The 22,336-nt window shown below is 37.5% G+C and overlaps 1 protein-coding gene across 2 annotated transcripts in view; it reads left to right on the forward strand.

Annotated features, from left to right (window-relative positions):
• LAMA2 (laminin subunit alpha 2) overlaps positions 1-22,336 on the forward strand; it is a 491,338-nt gene that overhangs the window by 251,085 nt on the left and 217,917 nt on the right. For both annotated transcript variants that reach the window (XM_015557822.1, XM_015557823.1), the window contains exons 13-16: positions 4,560-4,673; positions 6,130-6,341; positions 16,319-16,430; positions 22,160-22,273. In XM_015557822.1, coding sequence (XP_015413308.1) covers positions 4,560-4,673; positions 6,130-6,341; positions 16,319-16,430; positions 22,160-22,273 — 552 coding nt within the window. The remainder of the gene's footprint in view (positions 1-4,559; positions 4,674-6,129; positions 6,342-16,318; positions 16,431-22,159; positions 22,274-22,336) is intronic.

The following is a 22,336-nucleotide window of genomic DNA, read 5'->3' on the forward strand; positions in this document are numbered from 1 at the left end:
GTAATTCCACTTTCTTTTACTTGGGGAAGACCGTATTTCTCTAGCCAATAGAACGACGACAGTTTAGTTTCAAAATAGCAGGAGAAAATGAAATGTTCTATTGGCTGTACATGCAGTGCTCTGTAAAACTACAGTAATCAATGTTGTCCCCCAAAGGGAGGAATTTGAAAGTCTCACTGATAATATTAATAAATTGAGTCTACAAAGTCCAAAATTGTGGGAAATTAAAGTTATATGTACTGTACATACACCACTGTCATGTGCTATATTGTTAGACTTCTTCAATGTTAATGGCTAAGTTGGTTTATACAGAGCTCTACCAAACGTAGCTCTCTTATCTGTTATGGTTGCCACTGACTCCTCAGTAGACTTTGGGAATATTACTGTATTACTAGAAAACCTTTTATTCTCCCTCAATTTCTGACCAGAGGGACATCGACTGGGCAAAGAATAGCATTTAAATAGTCAAAATGCTAACCCTAGCTGGTTTGGTTTAGTGGATAGAGCATCAGTCTGGGATTGAAGGGTCCCGATTTCGATTCGGGTCAAGGGCACATTCCTGGCTTGCCAGCTCAATCCCCCATAGGGGGCGTACAGGAGGCAGCTGATCAATGATTATATCTCATTATTGATGTTTCTCTCTCTCTCTCTCTCTCTCTCTCTCTCTTTCCTTTCTCTCTGAAAAAATAAAAATATATTGAATAATCAGAATGCCATGGGAATGATAATTAGTTTATTATCATTCTATAATAAAAAAAACAGCTCAAAATTCTGAGAACATTCTTAAAAGGAATATAGCATTATCTAATGTTAAAATTAGGAACTAACTTGACTAGTTGTTTGTGTGGTGTCTAACAGATAGAGTTCTGCTGTATTTCCTTTGAACATTTACAGTATCCCACAGTGCCTTGGTGAGTTCACTGTTGTGAAGAAGGGGTTGCATAGGTCATAGAGGGTATTTATACTGCACAGGAAGTTGAATTATATTATAGGTCCCAGGCTTCTGGAGGTTCTTCATTAGGGAAGTATAAAAACAGAAGTAATAATAATAAAACATTCCTCAACAAGAAGACTGAAGTCAGAGAATTGAGTCCAAAGCTTGATGGGGGCCTAGTAAATGTGAGGTGGCAAAAGGAATAGGAAGTTCGATAAGAAGCATTTCCAGAGAATAGGATTGAGGAGTAATCTGATATAAATAACAAAGTGAAGATAATATTGTATTGCACCTATGGTTTCCAATTCGAAATAGAGAAATAAAGCAATTGGCTTGATCAGATCATGGAAGTTGGGGAAAATAATCACGTTTGTTTCCTAGGAAGATCCAGATAATGAGATTAGCTTTGAGTACGCTGAGTGTTTGAGACATTATTGAACAATCACTCAATATAGAACTGTTAAAGGCTGAATTGTATCTCTCCATAAATTTATATGTTGAAGTCCTAACCCCCAGAATCTCAGAATATGGCAACATTTGGAGAAAGGTTCTTTAAAGAGGTAATTACATTAAAATGAGGTAATTAGGAGGCTCCTAATTCAACATTCTGGTGTCCTTATAAGAAGGGGAAATTACCACACAGACAAATACGGAGGAAGAGCATTTGAGGACACGGGGTCAAGACTGCCATTTCTATGCCAATGTGAGAGGCCTCAAAAGAAACCTGCCCTGCTGATACCTTGATCTCTGATTTCTATTATTTAAGCCACCAGTCTCTGGTACTTGTTATGGAAGAATAAGCGAACTCATATAGGGACACAGCAAAAGATGGAACATATAGTAGATTGAGGAACCATGTGTAGATATAGTTTAACCGATGAGAGGAATAAAAAAGTCAATAAGAAAGGATAGCTAAAAGGAAGCAAGAGTCATGGAGACATCTGTGCAATGAATATAGAATAAGAAAGAAAATGTATTTATAAATGAAATGGGGGTATAATCAGGGTGAGGAACGAGTCTCAGGATAGTTTAATGCAGAAGACAAAGGAGCCAGGAATCTTAAGAACATGTCACATAAAGATTAAGAATAAAACTGAACGAAAGGCCCATTAGTGGTTGCTAGATAGAGTTAATAAATGACTTTCAATGAGCATTTTAATGGAGTACTAGGCGTGAAAGACAGGTTGCAGTAGATAAAATAAGAAAAGGTGAATGGGTGGGAATGACGAAAATGAGTGTAATACCCTATATCACAGAGTTTGACAGTGAAACTAATACATAACCACAGGCAATACCTAGAGGGGGAGGCAAGGACATGGAGGCCAGCAAAGATGGCATTTGGGAGATGGAGTCAGAGGTCGATGGAGAAGGAGAGGCAGAGGATTCTTCATCCAGAGCTATACAAAGGGACAGTTGACACTGAATATTCTCAAAGCTGTTTGTCTACCCCCTCCCCCCACCAAAAAAAATCACTATCCCTCAGAAAAGAGGTATTGTCTTATAACTGACTTGTTACAAAGGATTTCATACAATGATGTATACTCATTGGGGAAGACGTATTAGCTGAAAAAAACACCCCCCAAAATGCTTGCTTTTATTGCCTATGAAGAAATCATGGACTTAAAGGGGAAATAGAAGCAAAGGAATTTAACAGAGAGTAATTATTTCTAGGGATACAACCTCTAAATTTCTAAATTTCAGGATGATATCTTAAGCAATTATGTTTTTAATTACTTAAATAAGTATTGACTAAATAGTTACATAGAGGTGAATATAAATATTTACCTCTAAGGTGAATAAAAAAAGATAATGATTCTAATATAGAAATGCATACTTGTGGCTTGAGAAAAAAAAAAGTCTGGGAATGGTGTGCATCTTTCAAAAAACTGTCTGTTTTCCCCATTCTAGTAATTTAGGTGGAAGAAGAATGAATTCAATCATGAAAATTGTTAGATGATACAAAAACTGCTTCCAGTATGAGCATCAAAGATGCATAAAAGAATTGGGGGGGAGGGGATGCTTTATGAAATATGAGTGAAAAGGCAATTTTTAATTCCATTTACTATTATTATTCTAAGTCCTCAGGAGAATAGATTGAATTCATCTTACCCTTAGTTCATGCTTTATATTATTATTGATCCACATGATAGGAAAGCAAGATCATTTATAAGGAATCAACACTGGAGCTTGAGTGACAGAGTCAGTGCAAATGCTGGAGTTCTTTTAAAAAAATTCTACTCCAGCACTGTAAATAAAGTTATTCATAAAGCAAAGCTGATGATTTGTATTCCGCTGTCTCCTCCATGCTGACGAGCAGAGACGCAGCTCTGCAGCCTGGGCTCTCTGTGGCCTCTCAGGGCAGAATCTGATCCCAAAGCCCTTCCCGTGATGCACTGGATGGAGGAGGAGGAACCTCTCAAAGTTGTTCCGCAGGGAATCCCACAGAGCTCACTGTGGCTGATGAAGCAAGGTTTTTAAATTGAAGCTCTGCAATGTCTCTAAGAGCTCATTACACAGAGCTCTGTAAGGAACTAAAATTCAGAAAACTTTTAGTCCCCAGCGCCACTGAGAAATAGCATTCCTCTAATGTCTCCTTACATATAAAACAATAAATATCTGCCTGGACTAGAGCACTTGACTTATTGTGAGGAATGAGGGGTGAATCTATGTAAAAGATTTTTGGTTCTATTAAGATAAGCATCCACAATACCACATAGCACGCTTGTTCAAAATCAGCCAGATATTTTCTCCATGCGAGGAGTCTAGAAAGGCAGGGGAAAAAAAGGACACTTTATATATTTCAAAGAGGACCGAACTCTCTAGAATTTTCTAAATTGATAAAATACCTAGTAGGAGCTAGGGATTGAGTTTGGGGAAGGATATTGGGACATAAATCTATAATGTTGAAACTTTTGAGCTTCCAAGGTTACTGTCAATGTCAGGAGATGTAAACTTCAAGCGTACACTGTATGGGGCTTAGCAGGCATATTGGAAGAAAAGTAGTTTGTTTTATGAAAAGGGATGACATTCATTGAAACTAAGCATATTTGATGTTACACAGGAAAATGTATTTTCTTTGGGAGTTTTGAAGAAATTTTATCATACTATAAAATTTGATGCTACTCGTTTATTTTTCTTTGACCAACAGAATTTCTTACCTTAGCTTATAGTCTATGTACAGTGCCCGTCAAGCGGAGTGATGTCTTTGTTGAAAGCATTTAGACCCACAGAAAGTGAGTGACCCCCTGGGATGGCTAGACATCTCCCCATTTTGACAAAGATCCTTTTCTGTTTGGAAATTGTAAAGCTCAAGCTATAGACTCGGAAACTGACAGGAGGGGCTGTGTTTGGTTTCTTGGAACCTAACGTATTTCTGCCAGCCTGCGATACTGGGGAAAATAATACCTGAATTGATATTTGTGTCAGGCTCGCCCTTGACTGCTAAGGTTCATATAAAGGTTACTTCTAAAGAAATGTCTGTCATTCTTACTCTGCACTCTCGGGATTTCTGCTTCTTCCAAATCCTGCCCTCTAAAACAATAAAATTATTTTAAAATGATAAGCAAAATATGATATAACAGCCCATCTCCTGTCCTGTAATGATTATACATCTCCTCTCTTATAGCTCACAGCGGCTGGAGGACAATTGACATTTACCATATCATATGACCTTGAAGAAGAAGAAGAAGAAGAAGAAGAAAAAACAGCACGCGTACTCCAACTTATGATTATCTTAGAGGTAGAGTATGGAAACGGTCATTCACGTTCAACTGTTTTATGCTCTTACTAGAGGCCCGATGCATGAAATTTGTGCAAGGGGCTCTGCCCCCACCTGCTGCAGTGGCCGCCTCTGCCTTGGCTCCTACTGCCGTGGCTTCATCCAGAAGGACGTCTGGAACGATGTCCAGTCTAATTAGCATATTATGCTTTTATTATTATAGATGATAGAAAAATGTCACATCTTGGACATTTGTTTCTATGGCAGCCCCATGTTTCACTCTGAGACATATCTAGAAGACTGAGTGTATTCATTGGGTTCTAGTGATAAAGGAGACCTTTAGACCTGACCTAAAATTTAAATTAAAAACATAATGACCATGTTTCCAAGAAAATAAGTATGATGAACCTGTTTGGGCAAATGCTGATTTACATGGTTGTGTATTTTCCATCTCCCCTTGCTTCCAAGTAGAATCTGTTTTACTTTATGAGGCAGAAGCAAATGAAAAAGAAAACTTGTTTATTTAGGTGTTATTAAATTTTTACTTCAAAATTCCTATTTTAGGTAAGAAAGATATGGGGGAAGCTGCTTTCAGGACTCAGAGGGCCATAGGCAATTCTAAAATGTTGGAAGCTTGAAGGCCTCCTCCTCCCCTTTCTCATACCCCTCCCTCCAACACTCACAAATAGTCAAAGGCACACACTTGCATGCACATTTATGATCCTGAGTGAGTCAAGGTTGATTTAGCCCCGGGCTCTGTTGTTGTTATCGTGTGTGTGTGTGTGTGTGTGTGTGTGTGTGTGTGTGTGTGTCTATGAAACTAGAAGTATACTTTGGAATACCTTTGAGATAAAAGGGTTCTATTAATGTAAAATGGTGAGAAATTATACGTCAGGAGTATGAATGAACTAAGATAAGAAAGATAATCTAAATGTCATAGCTCAGTCAATATACTCCCTATTATTATGATGCCATGACCCTATTGTGAATATGAGAATGCAGGGTTTTTCTTATTTGTTTGTTTGTTTTTTCAATGTAGAAACGCCCTTGAAAACAATAGTTTAATACACTATTTGAAGTTTTTTCCCCTATTTTCATATATACCCACATTCACCATAAAATGATATATTTGAAATATACAATTCTTATGCACTGGTGTAAGCACAAAGGACTTGTGATCACATACATGTGTGAGTGTCCAGGTATCTATTGCTTTAGTTATTGGGGTCGGGGGCACAAGGTCATGCATAACCCAGAAGCTTATACTTTGCGATGCATCTGGTTCGGGCTATTATTTAAATCGCCTTCTCTGCCTGTCATATATACAAGAGCTATGCTGAATGACAGGGAAAGCCAACCTGAAATTAAAAACCCACCGAGGATAATCCACAAAGTGGAGAAGTCAAATGCAGACACTTTGTACCCTTTCAGACTCTCTTTTCAGTTTTGCTCTTTAAGACTTCCTTTTTCCCTTCAGGGAAAGGACTTGAGGATCAGCACAGCCCACGAGGAGGTGGAACTGCGACCATCTGAAGACCATATCCATGAATTGCCACTCAAAGAAGGCTCATTTACCATACATGGCACAGATTTCCCAGTCAGTAGAAAAGAGTTTATGACAGTGCTTGTGGATTTAAAGCGGATCCTCATACAAATCACGGACAGCCTTGGGGTGGATGCCATCTACAGGTAAACTCAAGAACTGCATCTTCCAGTGTTTGCACATTTTCCTTGGGGCAAGCATGCCCCTTAGAAGACTGACTTTGAAGATGTCTGGGGTTTGTTGTCTTCAACTAGTAGATAATAATGGAGCACTGGTGTTCTGAAAAGCGTTTCTATTAAAGCTAAAATTTTTTTTCGTTGAATTTTAGAGAGAGTGGAAGGGAGAGAAGAGTGGGAGGAAGAGAGAGAGAGAGAGAAACATTAATAACCGGGGCCAGGGATCAAACCCACAACCTAGGTACATGCCCTTGACCGAAATCAAACCCTAGACCCTTTGTTTTGGAGGCCGATGCTCTAATCACCTAGCACACCAGCCAGGGCAGTATCTATAATAATAAAAGCGCAGTATGCTAATTAGACCAGATGACCTTCCCAACGAAGCCGGGGCTGCGAAGGAAACCCCAGTCCCAGGTGCCAGAGGGAATCCAGTGCTGGCAGCCGGGGGATGGAAGGCCTACTCTTGCACGAATTTCATGCATTGGGCCTCTAGTATGGTTTATAATAAGAATATAAGCACCTTCATTTAAATAGCCCCAAGTCTCTTTATAAAACACTATAAGACTATAAAGGCTGCATAGTATAAAGGAAAGAGGAAGAGCTTTGGAGGTAACCAGACTAGGAATTCAGTAAACTCAATTGATGATTATATGTGTGACCTTTGGCCAGTGATTGGTCCTTGTGGAGACTTGATTTCTTCAGGTATAAAGTGGAGATAATGGTGCCCACCTTTCAGGGTCATTGTGAAAATTATGTGATGATTATGTAAAGTGCTCATTACCTAGAACCCTTCAAAAGTTAGTTCCATTTTTGTTCTCCATTTGTTTTCCTTAAAGAGAGAACTCCCTGATGTGAACCAAACGTGCCCATGTCTGACTTACTGTAGGCTGCTATGCTTTTCGTTTGCAAAACAATGACATTTGCCTGACAAAATGTAAACTTCACCTGTGTCTGAATGAGCTTGATTCATATTCTTTTTCCTTTTCTACTCTAATAACAAATAACAAGCTATCATGACAACTACCTTTTTAAATCAGATTAGGTTAAATGATCAAATAGGACCCCAAACTGACAACTTGGCATACCCATAATCAAAGCAATGTCTCCAATACTACTTTATCTACAAGAGGATTATTTTTTGCTGATGCTCCCCCAGCTCTGTCATTTGTGTGTGCTGCCTAGTTTGTCTTTCAACTAAGTGTAATCATCATTACCACCTCCCAAAGGAGGGATCTGCAGATTCATAAACAGAACCACTGCCAAACAATGTACCTCTTTTGCAAAGGCAATTCTGCTAGGAGCTGGGTTAAAATGCCATGAAGATGAGAAACAGCACTCAGGAATTAATTATGTTTTTCCCCATTTAGTGAATAGAGATTGTTATAATGTTTAAACAGTATAAAGAGACAAGTCCTCTGGCTCTCAGAATGAATGATAACCAATTTGACAAAAACTGACTAGGGGGCTTATTTATTTTTGTCAGCATTGCTTCTCAGACTAATTAATCCAAAGGCATTTCCCCCTGATTTATGTCAGATGATTTCAGTGTCTATCCATCTTAAACTCATCAGTTTCATGTGAAGTCTTTTGAAGTGTTCCCCACCCCAAGCGACATGTCATCAGAGCATGGACGGCTATGTGAACTGACACAGAGCTAATCCAAGTAGGTGGCAGCTTTCTGGTTCAAGAAGTAAAAGCCAATGTCAGGTTTGAAACTCCTACCCATTTCAGCTGAGCTGAAAGTCAGCATGAATCCCGGGTCAGTAAGCTTGTTATATTTTATTAATCTCTGATCTACTCATGGATTGATTCGTATTTGTGAAACATTACTTGAATTGATTTCAACTTGTCTTGCACAGTAGGCTTCCGACTTGATATACAGTTTGTGTGCAAGCATAAGTAAATTGAAATTATCTCAACAAAAATTCATGTTGTAGGTTATTTAAGGAGGACTTAATTCTCTGGTAGTGCTCTCAGCAAATGGGCTTTGATCATTTCAATTATGTGGTTACAATAGTCCTCCCTCACTCTCCAAGGATTCATTTCAAGACCTACCACGGATGCCTGAAACCTTATAGACGCAGCACTATGTTTTTTCTACACACACATACCGAAGACAGAGTTTCATTTATAAATTAGACCCAGTAAGAAATGAACAGGAATGATTAATAATATTAGAAGAATTATAATATGCTGTAACAAAAGTTATGTGAAGGCAGTCTCTCTTTCCCCAGTAATTTTTATATTTCTTAATTCAAAACTATTCCTTCTATCTGTGTAACCATCCCTCACTTGCAGTACATGGCTTGGTGTTCCTTGTTTCTGGGAATCCCTTGCTGAAGTCTTCGTAAGATTCAATGTTTTCTGGCACAACACATTGCCCCTAGCTAAGAACGTTCACCTTCTCACTTAAAGGACGCACTTTGCGGCTTCTCTTTTGGCACACCTGAACCGCCAGTTTCACTACTCTTGTGCTTTGGGACTGTTCAGTAAAAGGAAGGCTCCTTGAACACAAGCACTGCCATACTCTGCAGTCAATCTGATACCCACCACAACTATTATGTGACTACAGAGTGGGTAGTGTAGGTATGCAGCATGGATATACTGGACAAAGGAATGATTTATGAGGACAGAGCCAGAGGGTGTGAGATTTCATCATGCCACTCAGGTCCGTGTGCAATTGAAAACTTACGAATTGTTAATTTCCGGAATATTTCACTTAATATTTCGGACTGTGATTGACCTCGGGTGATTGAAACCTTGGAAACTGAAACCAAGAAAAGAGAAACTGCGGAAAAGGAAGATGGCATTGGCAGTGAAAGGAGAAGTGGGTGCAGGTCAGGATGTTGACTTTGGTTCTCAACGCAGCTGTTTCATAGTTTTAGCCATAAATGTACCTTTGACCTCTTTGGATTTCAGTCCCCTCATCTGTGAAATAAGGAGGAGGACAATTGTTTGCCAACCTCTAACAATCACCATGAAAATGGAATTAGAGGGCTACAAAAGCAGAGCTAATGGCAACTCAGCCCACAGATGAAGCACTTTTATCTGACCTGCATTATTCCAGAGAATAGCATTTTCTCCAAACACTGTTAAGACTTGGAGATATCTAGAATAAAGCACATGCGGATATTTCTAAAATTGTGTCAGTTTTGCTGTCATTCTTTTTCAAAATTCTGAGAGGCCCATACAATAAAATTATTCCGTTTCCTTCTCATTGTCCTCTTTCATAAGATGAAGATAAAACTAGAAAAAATTTCATCCTTATTTCAAGAATGTAAGAGAAATACACTTAACCTAACTGCTTATTTTCCTCTTTTATTTCTCCAAGCCTTAGCTTTTCAGTAGCATCCTTAATATTTAACTCAAGCAGAAGCCCATTCAGCTTTCCCTTAACACCTATTCAGTGTAGAACTTTACAAAAAAATATATTATTTCTTTCACTTTAGAATAGACATGAATACCATTCATCAAATTTTCAATCTCCTCCTTTTAGAATATTTTATTTTCCTAACCTTTGAGGGTAGACTTGATCATATGACTGGGATTGCCCAATGAAGTGTGATCTGAAATGATGTATGACTTCCTATACCCCCGCCCCCAAACAAAGCATTGAATTGCCGGTCTGAGACTCTCTGTATCATACGGATCTACAGAAGATCAAAACAGCCTGAAATCTTGATAGCACACAAAGGTCAGCTCCCTTGAACAGTCATCGGCTGTGGAGGATTTTGCACGAGTAAACTTTTGCTTTCTGAGAATTTGAGCACAACTAGGCCATCATAACCTTATTATGATGCTCCCATGCATCCTTGTTGCTTCAAAGAAAATGCAGAATCTTTTCAAGGGAAGATGTTTTCCCATGACTTTTAGAGTAAATTTGGGGGACTCTTTTACTATCAGAGATACCACTCAAAATTTATATAATAAATAATCTAGAAAATCCTTATAAACAAAGGAATCTTGGTGATTATAGAAATAGTATCAGTAGTATATTTTCTCATTTTGAAATTAATAATGCAGGTGATTATATAATTTGAAGAAATTATACTGATGAAGACTCTAGGACTTAAAAAATTTATGCAATTGCTAGGCACTAAGCTGTTGGTAACAGGCTCAGCCAGGATTTAAACCCACATGTGGTTCCTCCCCATAATCTTTGGCTGCCTCCCAAATCTATTCTGTAAATATTAGATTCATTCCGTCTGCCAACATTTACTGAGCACCTTTCCTGTGTATTTTTCTAAGTCTCAGTTCCCTCTTCTGTAAAATAGCAGAAATAATATTTAACTTTCAAGATTGAAGGCTAAGTAAAAAAATGATGTATCCAAAACACCTGACAAGCTACTTAGCATATGTTGAGAGGCAATGCAAGCAACAAGACGCTCATCGCTTTTGGAGTCACACTTGGGTTTGAATTTGTGCTGCACCATTTGCTAACTGTGTTATATGGACAAGGCACTTGACCTCTCTCAGACCCACGTTTTTCACTTGTAAATGTGGACAAAACATGGTTACTACGATTGGGTTCATTGGTACTTAAGTGAGATGTCCATCAAGCCCCCATTATAAGGCATAGAAGATAGCAGACACTCAATACATAATGATTATTATGATGTGGTAGGTGTAGGCCAGTGGTCAGCAAACCATGGCTCGCGAGCCACTTACGGTTCTTTGGCCCCTTGAGCGTGGCTCTTCCACAAAGTACCACGTGTGGGCACGCACGTACAGTGCGATTGAAACTTCGTGGCCCATGCGCAGAAGTCGGTTTTCGGCCTGGGCGAGTGTATTTTGAAGAAGTGGCATTAGAAGAAGTGGGGGGTGTCGGTCAGTTGGGCGACAGGAGACGTGGCGCAGGCGGGCCACGGGATACGCAGCGCAGGGAGGTACATTGTTTTGAGGTACGTTCGCTGAGGTCGACCCCTTCCAACTCTCCCACTCACACTTGTCTATCTGAAACAAGTATACAAATAGATTGAGGACGTTTTTAGCAAAGGCCAGCTTAGGAGTACCCTAATTAAGTTAATAACAATGTACCTACCTATATAGTTTAAGTTTAAAAAATTTGGCTCTCAAAAGAAATTCCAATCATTGTACTATTGGTATTTGGCTCTGTTGACTAATGAGTTTGCCAAACACTGGTGTAGGCTAAGCAAAGAGGATTCAGAGATGGATAAATGATCATTGAATTCAAAGAAAGCAGAGCCCAGTATGAAAGTCAGACACACATTTACAATAATATAACAGTGTAATAGAAGTTTGCATAGACCCACTGGTAGGACTAAAGTAGGAAAAGATGAATTCTGATATTAATATTTAATATATTTTTGAAATGTCTTTATTGATTTTAGAGAGAGAGGAAGGGAGAAGGGGAGAGAGAGATAGAAACATCGATGAGAGAGAAACATCAATTGGCTGCCTCCTGCATGACTTCCACTGGGTACAAGCCTGCAACTTGGGCATGTGCCCTGACCGGGAATTAAACCAGCAACTTCTTGGTGCATGGGTCAGTGCTCAACCATTGAGCCACACCAGCTGAGCACCATTTAATGTATTGTTTTATGAATTACTGCAACAGGATAAAATTATGTCTATCATTTATCTTATTTGATGTGCGATTGAAAATATTTGGGGGAAATGTTTTGCTCTTTCTTAGTTGGCCCACTCAGACATTGACTGGGCCACTGAATGATTTTGTTACCATCTTAGGAATAGAGTGAAAATTTTCAGGCTTCTCAACTTTAGTACCTTGTGGAACTTCTACAAGACAGAGGCTAAAAAGAGTTATGAGTCATCATCTTGTTTTAACAATACAAAACAGATCAAAGCACCTGAAAAGCAAAAAGAAAAATTATATATGGTTGCTATCCTAAAATAATATTTATTTAAGTAGAATTAAATGGAATTCAATATAAAAAAGTTGAGAATGGATTCACGGTGGCAAACCTGCAAACAGGGACAGCTCAGAAGAGACATTTTTAATACTAGCTTATACAATTATGTATTTTCTCTTCCTCCATCAGCTTATCTGTACATCCAAGTTATAACAATAAGGAAAAAAAAAGAGCCATCTAAAACATTTGACTTATTTGGCAAATCCTCGATAGTTCATGCATCTCCAAACATCAGTACTTTATTTTTGCCCGTATTATGTATTTAAATGAGTGCAGCCTGGTTTCAAGAGAAGAAAATGACCATATTGGAGCGGGCAGGGGGAACAAAACACCAAACTGCAGCCTTCCTCCTGAGTAACACTTAAAACTGTTAAACACATTAAAATCCCATTTAACAAATAGCAGAACCTAATGAACATTGGGATTGCTCAACGAATACTAATGTGGAGTATTGCTGGGAAAGTTGTTTGCGTGATAAAATTTCTCATAGCTCAAATGGTTACATAGATTAAAGAGAGAAACATCTGTTGTTCAAAGACAAATGAAATTTGACAGTTCATTGAAAATATTTTTGGTTTTGTTTTGTTATATTTTAAATTGTTCTTAAAGTACTCAATTACTCATTGTTTTTTTTTACTTTCTAACTTTCTAATACTTTCCTTACATTTTAATTATCGATTTTATATTGAAAATCCTGAGACTCTATCTGTATACAACTGACCAGTCTGCTATTTAGTAAATTGTTACAGTCTTTCATATGACAATTAACTAGTATAGTAATCCTGAAATCATCTCATTGTGAAATTTAAGTGATCAGAAATGTGTTTATCATACAGCAGTCCATTAATGGCAGGCACTTAGGTGTCACAATACATTCAGATGAGTTCTGGCCTTTGACCTCAAGTCCCAATTCTAACATGTTTCAATTTATTTTCTTTGTTAGATCAAATAAGTAATGTGTCTTAAACTTATCTGATTTTATTCATCTGAAATGTGGATACTAAGCTTTAGTGTATCATTTGTTATAGAGTATGTTACTAATAGTAATATAACTAAATTCCATTCATCTATCCACTCATTTATTCCTTTATGTATGTATATATGTATGTGCTTTTGTGTTTAGTCTCATATCCATCCATTCACTCATCCATGTATCCATGTATTTCCCATTTAATTAGTGTTCTCTCTATCCATCCATCCAACAAAAGTGCATTGAGCATATATTGAGGTGATCAGGCCAGGTATATAGATGATATGACAGGGTCTCTGTTCTCAAGGAGTAGTTCATATGCTCATGTCAACATAAGCAAGAATTATCCTTCATTTAGTAACTCTTCCAAAGCTTATGTTGTATTAAGAAAAATTGCCAGATACAGAAATTCCACTCCTACATATATTCCCAAAAGAATTAAAAACAGGTACTTAAAAAATACTTGTACATGAATCTTTATAGCGGTACTATTTCCCATAGAGAAAAAGTGGAGATAGCCAAACATCCATCGACAGATGAATAGGTAATTAAAATGTGGTGTATTCATAAAATACAGTATTACTCAGCCATAAAAAATAATACAGTACTGATACATACTAAGACATGGATGAACCTTGAAAATATTATGCTAACACAGAGAAGCCAAACACAAAAGGTAATATATTGTATGATTAGGTTTGTATGAAATGTCCAGAATAGGTAAATCCATAGAGGCAGAAAGCAGATTTGTGCTTACCAGGGTTTGGGAGAAGAATGACATAGAAAATGATTATTTGGGGGAGCAGGTATCCCTCAGCCTGGCCTGCACCCTGTCCAATCTGGGACCCCTCGGGGGATGTCCAACTGCCATTTTGGCCCAATCCCTTGGGGGATGTCCGACCGGCAGTTGGACATCCCTCTCACAATCCAGGACCGCTGTCTTCTAATTGCTCACCTGCCTACCAGCCTGATCATCCCCTAATAGCTCCCTGGCCGGCCTGATTAACGCCTAACTGCCCTCCCCTGCAGGCCTGGTCACCCCAACTGCCCAACTGCCCTTCCCTGCTGGCCTGTTTGCCCCCAACTGCCCTATCCTGCCGGCCATCTTGTGGTGGCCATCTTGTGATGACATGAGGGTGTCCTGCGAGGGCATGAGGACCATCTAGGCTTTTATTAGTATAGATAGGTGGGTTATTTTTTGTCTAATAAAAATGTTTGGAATTAGATAGATGTGGTGGTTGTACAACATTGTGAGTGTACTAAATAGCATTTTAAAGTGGCTAGTTGTATGTTATGTGAATTTTCACCTCAATTTAAAAAAAGGATTTCCAATGACACTTTATGTTCAAGTTTATTTAAAAAAAAAACATATTTAGAGGTTTTCTAAAAATCTCTATGTAACCTGAACATTGTAAAACAGTGATTTTTAATGCTTACCATGGCCAGGTTGTCTAAGCTCAACCCCCAGAGAAGAAAGCATTTAAGAAATAGTGTTGCAGAAGTTCATCTGTAGCTAAAGGTAATCTGCTTGTCTGTGTAGGATGCCAGCTAACAATTTTAGCACCTGCTTCCCTGTCCAAATGCCTATTTTCTGAGATTTAAACTTGATTTTCCTTTTCTACTTCTTGATCATGTATGGATTCATGCATATTTACTATCAAAGGACTAAGATTGGTAAATGGAGGTAAAAACAATAAAGATTTAGAAACTTGTTGCTGAAAAATTTACAGCTTTGTGAAAGGTTGTCACTTTTAAAGAAACACTTTCCTAAAACTGGCAAGCTTTTTATTAATTATGAATTGTCCTTCAATTAAAATCTACCACCAGTCTTGAGAAAAGAAGTAAAAATGTGTGCCATAGCAAGAGTCAATTGCATCCTTCTTATGATTAAAGGATGCCAGATTATGTGATATGGAGGTCTATCAATCATTTTAAAAACCAGTATTATCATTATGCATCAATAGCAGCCATTTAATAGTGCTCTTAAGTTTGAAATTTATTTAATTTATTAAAATGACGAAAAGCTAGTTTGAGGGATACAAATAGTATTTCTTATACTACTCATGCAGTCATTTCTATTATATTTCTAAAGTCAATGAGAATATAAAATGCCTACTAATTAATAATCAACTACATGTTATATCTAATATCAAGAACTTTATATTTATTATTTAATTTAATCCTTTAATCAAGCTCATGATTTACAGACTTATATTATCCATTACATAGATGACAACATTGAAGTGTAGAGAGAACTGGTAAATGTCAGAGAATATATATATATTTTTTATACAACTTATGTAACAGCATTTTTCAATTTAGCCAAACTAGCTATGCCCCAACATAATAAGTGATATCAGATCACTCTGTTAAAATAACCAGACTGTAAAGGAGTGTCAATATAATAAAACCCATAGACACAGAGAACAATGAATTCAATTTAGGCCCAAAACAAATTAACTAATTCAACTGAACATTTGAGAATATTTGACTTTTACCTACCAATGTACAGATTTATTTTTGAGAAAAATAAATCTGGATTATTTATTTTCCCTTTCTCTTTTTCTTCTTCTATCTTTTCTTCCAATTTAATAGCTCAGACTTTTTTTCTTTCTCCATTTTAAAATCATGTGTACCATGTTCTTTCTCTAATTTATTCCCATTGTCTCCTGATTTTCTAGTTTAAATGTTAACTTAAATCAGTTATATTAATGTTTTCTGTTTTAAAAATCTTTTCAAATATGTGATCTTGAACTCTCTATCTCCAACAAACAAACAAACAAGCAAACAAACCAAAACAGGGGGAAGTCAAAACACAGACAAAAAAATAAGAAATGAGCAAGAATATTCTTATATCTTTTGAGCATGTGATGGTGGTAGTGGTTGTGCACACTATTAACTGAGCAGACTTTACCTAATACAATGAATGACCAGAGCTTCAAATTACAGATATTCTTTAGCCTTCTTTCTAAAGGCAGGTAATCTGCTTATATTTACCTCACTGCTACTGTATTATTCCTCCAGCTATGTAGTACCTAGGAGCTTGTTTACTTATTTACCATCTCTTTTTCCTTCTGCCCCAGGTTGAGCTCTGTTGGCCTTGACTCTGCTGTTCCCTATCATACCGATGGAGGTTTTGCGTCAGCTGTGGAAGTCTGTCAGTGTCCACCAGGGTACACTGGATCCTCATGTGAAGTAAGTTTGCAAGAACATATCCTCAGTGCATTCTAAGTCCCTTCATCATTTCTGTCAATAAACTGTTCTAAAAGAGAGTTTAGTCTTTTTATATCAAAGATTGCAGAAACAATTCATAGTATATTACTTAAAGAAGAAATTTGACTGTCTGCCAAAAAGGCATGGCTTTCAAATAGAGCGCAACTCACATAATGTCTTCTTGAAATTATGTTTCTTCATTTTTGATCTTTTGTGCCTTACTCTTTCTCTACTTTATTCCTAAGAATGCAGCAAAATTGCAATCATCTAAAGGACACTGTCTTTAAAATGTCAAGAACATAATATATGGAAGAAATACCTTGATCTGGAAAATTCCCCACAGGTCTTTGATTTGTTTAGTAGCTAAAGTTTGAGATATTTATTGTTGTCTCAGTATTCTAGATTCATAATGATATTAATCTTTCTTACTTAATACCAGTATGTCATTTTAAGGTAATAATTTTTATTTACTTCTGTGTATTTTATTTCGGCAGTTTGAAAATTGATTTTATTTAAAACCTGGTCAAAAATTGCAAACACCAATTCCCTGACAGAGAGCATGGCTTGCAGATAAATAGGAGCTTAAGTTCTTTAAAAATGAAGCCTTTAAGGAATCATTTGAGTGTACCAAGATGTTCCACTTCAGCACACTACCCATTATGCCATTTATAGAAATACTCTAGGCACTGCCTGCCTTGTCAGTTCTCTTGTGCTCTGAAATAATGTGTGCTTCAAGAGGATACCCAGGCTTTAGATTCATATTTGTGGCAAAATGTGTTTTCTTTAACTGGTCTCCTATTTACCTGCCTAGAATAAAACTAAATGTAATTCATTGAAGTACTCACTTTTCTAAAATTCATGTCAAGAAGAGAAAAATAATACTTGAAATGAATTAACTCTGTCAATGCAAATTTGACTTTGCATGTAAAATACATGCTGTATTTGATGAAGCATATTCTTTTGTTAAGAGCTGAGCAGTTTTTATTTCAAACCAGAAAGCTCTCTTTGAACCTTAAAGTTTCTATTTCAATTGGAATAATAAATTCCTTGATCCTATTCTTGCTTTAGTACTTATTCCCACATTAGTAATTCTCAGAACCCTTCATCATCCTTTATGCAAAGTTCAAATGCCCATTGAATATAAAATTGTCTGAATATTAGAATTGTTTAATTGGCTATACTTTTCATTTCTTCTTTCCTCCCTTCTAAAAAAAATTATTGAGAATCTTTGGTAAATTATGCACTAGATGCTGAGGGGCTTATCAAGGAGATTATGTCATAATCCCTATCCTTAAAGACCGAACAATCTGTTTAGGGAGAAAGAATAAATACTTATGAAAAATTGGATCACAGCACTATATAATTAAGAGACCAGTAAGTGGTGCAGAACATAAGTGCAACAATCATTCACAGAGGTGAGCAATTCCAGTGAGAGAGATGTCACTGAAAGTATCCTGAAGTGAAAAAACATCAAATTGCATGCTAAATAATGATTTGCTTTTTAGCTGGGTTCATAAGGCCAGGCACTCTAGCTTTGTTAACACTAATATCCACGTACTATTTAAGAACTGGGTAAATTGCAAAGATTAATTAGTTCTAGGTTGCTAGAAGCATTATAAAATTTTCCTCTTTTATTTCACTTGGGGTCACAATGTTTACTCAGGATCACTTTTTCTCATTTCTGCTTGAGTTATAAGTTCCTCTACAGTTCATCTTTTATCTTTATGTTTTCTAAAGTATCACCATAATTTATTTCACTTGACAAGTGGGACAGGTGAGGAAGTGAAAGCAAAAGTGGGATACTGAATAAAACGAAGCATTTGAATCTGTTTCCTCTTGTGTATGATGAAAATATTAACCAAGTTTGCTTTTTTGCTGAGTTCATAAGGCCAGGCACTCTAGCTTTGTTTACACTAATATCCACATACCATTTAAGAACTGGGTAAATTGCACAGATTAATTAGTTCTAGGTTGCTAGAAGCAAATCAAGTGACTCCATCATAAAATTATCCTCTTTTATTTCACTTGGGATCACAATGTTTACTCTGAATCAGTTTTTCTCATTTCTACTTGAGTTATAAGTTCCTCTACAGTTCATCTTTTATCTTTATGTTTTATAAAGTATCACCATAATTTATTTCACTTGACAAATGGGACAGGTGAGGAAGTGAAAGCAAAGGTGGGATACTGAATAAAAAGCTTTTGAATCTCAGTTTCCTCTTGTGTATGATGAAAATATTAACCACCTCATTAGAAGTGTCCATAATTTCATTTAGCTAACATATATTGATGACCATGCATCTTGAGACAATCAAGTTCCTAGACATGGATGGTAATGTGATGAGAAATACAGATATGGCCCCTGCTCTCCAGGACATTACATTTAGGGGAAGGCTAGCTAACATGCCAAAAAGTAAATTTAAGCACTTGTGATAAGTTCCACGAAGAAAATAAACAGGTGCCTCATTAGCAGTCGCGAGAATGGGTGTGGGAAGATTAGATGGAAGGGACTACTTTATAAGTGGCTGTCAGGAAAGGCTCTCTGAGGTGGAAACATCTAAACCGAATTTAGGGTCAGCTATGTAAAAGGAACTGATTGAAAAGTGGAATAGAGCTTGGAGCAAGCACCTGAAAGGAGGCAAGTATGGCTGGAGCTTAGCAAGCAAGGGGAGAGAGTGGCACAGATGTGACTGGAGCTCCAGGCCATTCAGAGCGTTGCATACATGGGACTTTATTCTAAGTGCAATGGAAAATCAATGGAAGGCTTTAAGCTGAGTGGTGCCATGATCTGAGTTATGTTTTTATAACTATAGTATGAAGACATAATATAGAGGGCAAGAATAGTTGATAGGCTTTTGTAGCAGAAGATAGTTACAGTAGTAGTTTGTGTTGGTATAAAGGCAGGCAAGGTAGAAAGAAGTGTTTATTCTACATATATTTTGATAGTAGAACCAGCAGGGCTTACTGATAGACTAGACTATATGCCAAAGGAAAGTTAAAAGAAAAACAGTTTAAGAATGAGCCAGATGCCTAGCTTGAGGAATTGGATGTGGTGCCATTCACTGAGCTAGAGGGTAGCTGAAATAAGCAGCCCATTCTAGAAATACTAGTTTTGAGAAGCCTGTGAAATACAGATTTCAATGTAAAGTTAGGATTTGCAGCTCTTGAACTTTGCATCTGTCTGGTCTACAGATATGCATTTGGAAGCTTCATCAATGGTGAGACTGCATACGATTGGCTGGGAGAGAGTGTGATAAAATGAGAAAAGCGACTAACTCCCTAGGAGATTCTGACAAGAAGTGGAGTAGAGACAGAAGAGACAGCAAAGGGAAACTTGGGGACTGGGATGTCATGAGAGTCACAAGAAGAGACTTTTGAGGGAGAAAGGAATCAACTAAACCAATGTTGACGAGAGGTCAGATAAAATGTAATTGGAGACGTGTCCCTGAGATTGGGCTACCTGAAATCTGGTGACACAGACGAGAGCAGTTTTCATTGAGTGGTGGCAGCACAAGATGGATTAGAATGAGAGGGGGGAAAAGCAGCATGAAAGGGAAGTGAGGAAGAAAAACAATTTAGAGGAGTTTTACTGAAAAAAAGAGGCAGGCAAGTAACTGGAAAGCTATTGGATATTAAGGAACTAATTTTGTCATTTTTTTTTGTTTTGTTATTTCTGTTAGGTAAGTTTTGATGAGGATACTCAATCATTTTTTGAGCTGATAATAGCGATCCAATAGAAAAGAAAGCTGTTACTGATGCAGCACAGGGAATATTGGGAAGACGATATTGACGATATTGCATCTCTCCCTGGTCTAAATGTAAATAGATAATGGAATACAGATCACCAGTGGGATGATATTACTTTGAGAGGATGAGGGACCCTGCATGCCCTGCCCCCATTGTTCTGGAGGGGAGTATGGCCAATGGCGATTTACACCTGTGCTTTTGGACTTGGTAGTGGAGAGATGGCTTCCATCGGCTTCCACTGTCTCTGTGGCTAATGCGATGAAATCACTGGCTAAGAGAGAGAGGTTAGGAGTTTGGACGTTTAAGAGGTTTGGGTATGAGCAGTACATGTGCAGAGTATAAAATAAAGCTTATCAATAATAATTTCATGATTATTTGTCCTAAAAACACTAGATCAGTTTTCTCCCTGATATCAACACCCTTAATTTCTACCCCTTTCTGGATATGTAGCTTCCCAGTCTTTAGAAATATATATCACAGAAGAAAATCTCTTCCACAATGCATCTATAGGGTAGCAAAAATTTAACAGAGAGAAATTATTAGAAGGGACAGAAAATTGACACCTTCTTTTTTGCACTGCCCGTTTAAGAGGAAGGTTGCTTTTGCTTTTCTTTCAGATATGAAGTATCGGCACATCATTCTTTTATGTGTTTGTTAGCAGTGTTCAAATTTAAGAGTCCTCAGCTCCTCCGGCAGAAGGAAGATTTCTAACAATACACAACACAGTTCTGTATACTTTATTACTTCAGTGATTTCTCTCTTGTTTTCATTTCAACTGGGGGAAAAAAGACCTTTTCATGAAATATTATGTTGTAGTTAACCATCCAGAAATAAAGTAAATCACCCACAGAATGCAGTTATAATTTGAGGGAGATCATAAGCTCCTAGAGGACACCCGTGTTCCCCCCTATTTCATATCCCACCCAGTTTGTAGTAACCCCCACAGAAGGGAAACTTAGTTCAGGGAGATGGTGGTCTTAGAGCTGGCATGGACACACAGGTATTCTAAGACCCAAATATCCTTTTTATTTTTATTTTATTTTATTGTTTTATTGCTTAAAGTATTACAAAGGTATTACATATGTGTCCTTTTTTTCCCCCCACCCTTGACAATCCCCCGGCCTCCCCTAACCCCCAGTGTCTTATGTCCATTAAGACACTGCATGCATACAAGTCCTTCGGTTGATCTCTTACCCCCTCCCTCCTGCCCCCCAACTCTCCCTAAATCAGAATTCTGGTTTTACCTGATAAAGTGTTTCATACTTTAAAAAGAAATGATGAACATAAAGTTCTAGTAGGATACTACCACAAAACAAAGTATGAAGGGAATGTATGATAAATAAATCACAGACTTTTTTGTGTAAAATTGAGAAAGGATAATAGGATGAAGGAAATTGAGAATGAAAGATATGATTTATGTATGTGGAGAAGTTAGCGGTGTTTGTAATCAAATGTAAGAGCGGGTTGCCTTCCAAATTATCACAAAGGTTTTCTGAAAGTGACCGAGTTAAGGGTAGTTAGTATGTGGGAAAGGTAGTTCATTCTAGAGAATCAACATTCCTTGGGTTGACATTAGTTGCCAAGGTAGGCTAAGGTTCTTTAAAGAATCCTTTTATGTTGGCTGCTTTTATTTCCGGTACTTTTCCTTCTTTTTTTTGTCTGTGCTTTTTACTTCAAGACTGTCACATTTCAATTCTTTATATCTCTGCTTTATTTTGCTATTTCAGAAGAGACTCCAAGCTAATGCTCCCTCTAATCTCATACCTGCCAATAACGCTAAGGTCAGTACGAAGCTCCAATGTCAGGAGAATAGCTCTGTAGCAACGTTTCAATAACTCAGCAAAGTTTTGACAAGCACATTTGTTGAGTTTGCTGCCTAAATTTTTTTCTTTATCCATAAAAGACAAACCACGAATTAAAAAAACAATTCCTGAGACTGACTTGAAATGTTATCTCTGTTTTAGTCTTGTTGGCCTAGGCACAGACGCGTTAACGGCACTATTTTTGGCGGCATCTGTGAACCTTGCCAATGCTTCGGTCATGCGGATTCCTGTGATGACATCACGGCGGAATGCCTGGTAAGTGCTTTCTTCTTGGTGGATGCTGACTGACAAGGTTGAGATCAGCTCCACAGGACCTGA

The sequence above is a fragment of the Myotis davidii genome, unplaced genomic scaffold, assembly GCF_000327345.1.
Source record: "Myotis davidii unplaced genomic scaffold, ASM32734v1 scaffold147, whole genome shotgun sequence".
NCBI classification, from domain to species: domain Eukaryota; kingdom Metazoa; phylum Chordata; class Mammalia; order Chiroptera; family Vespertilionidae; genus Myotis; species Myotis davidii.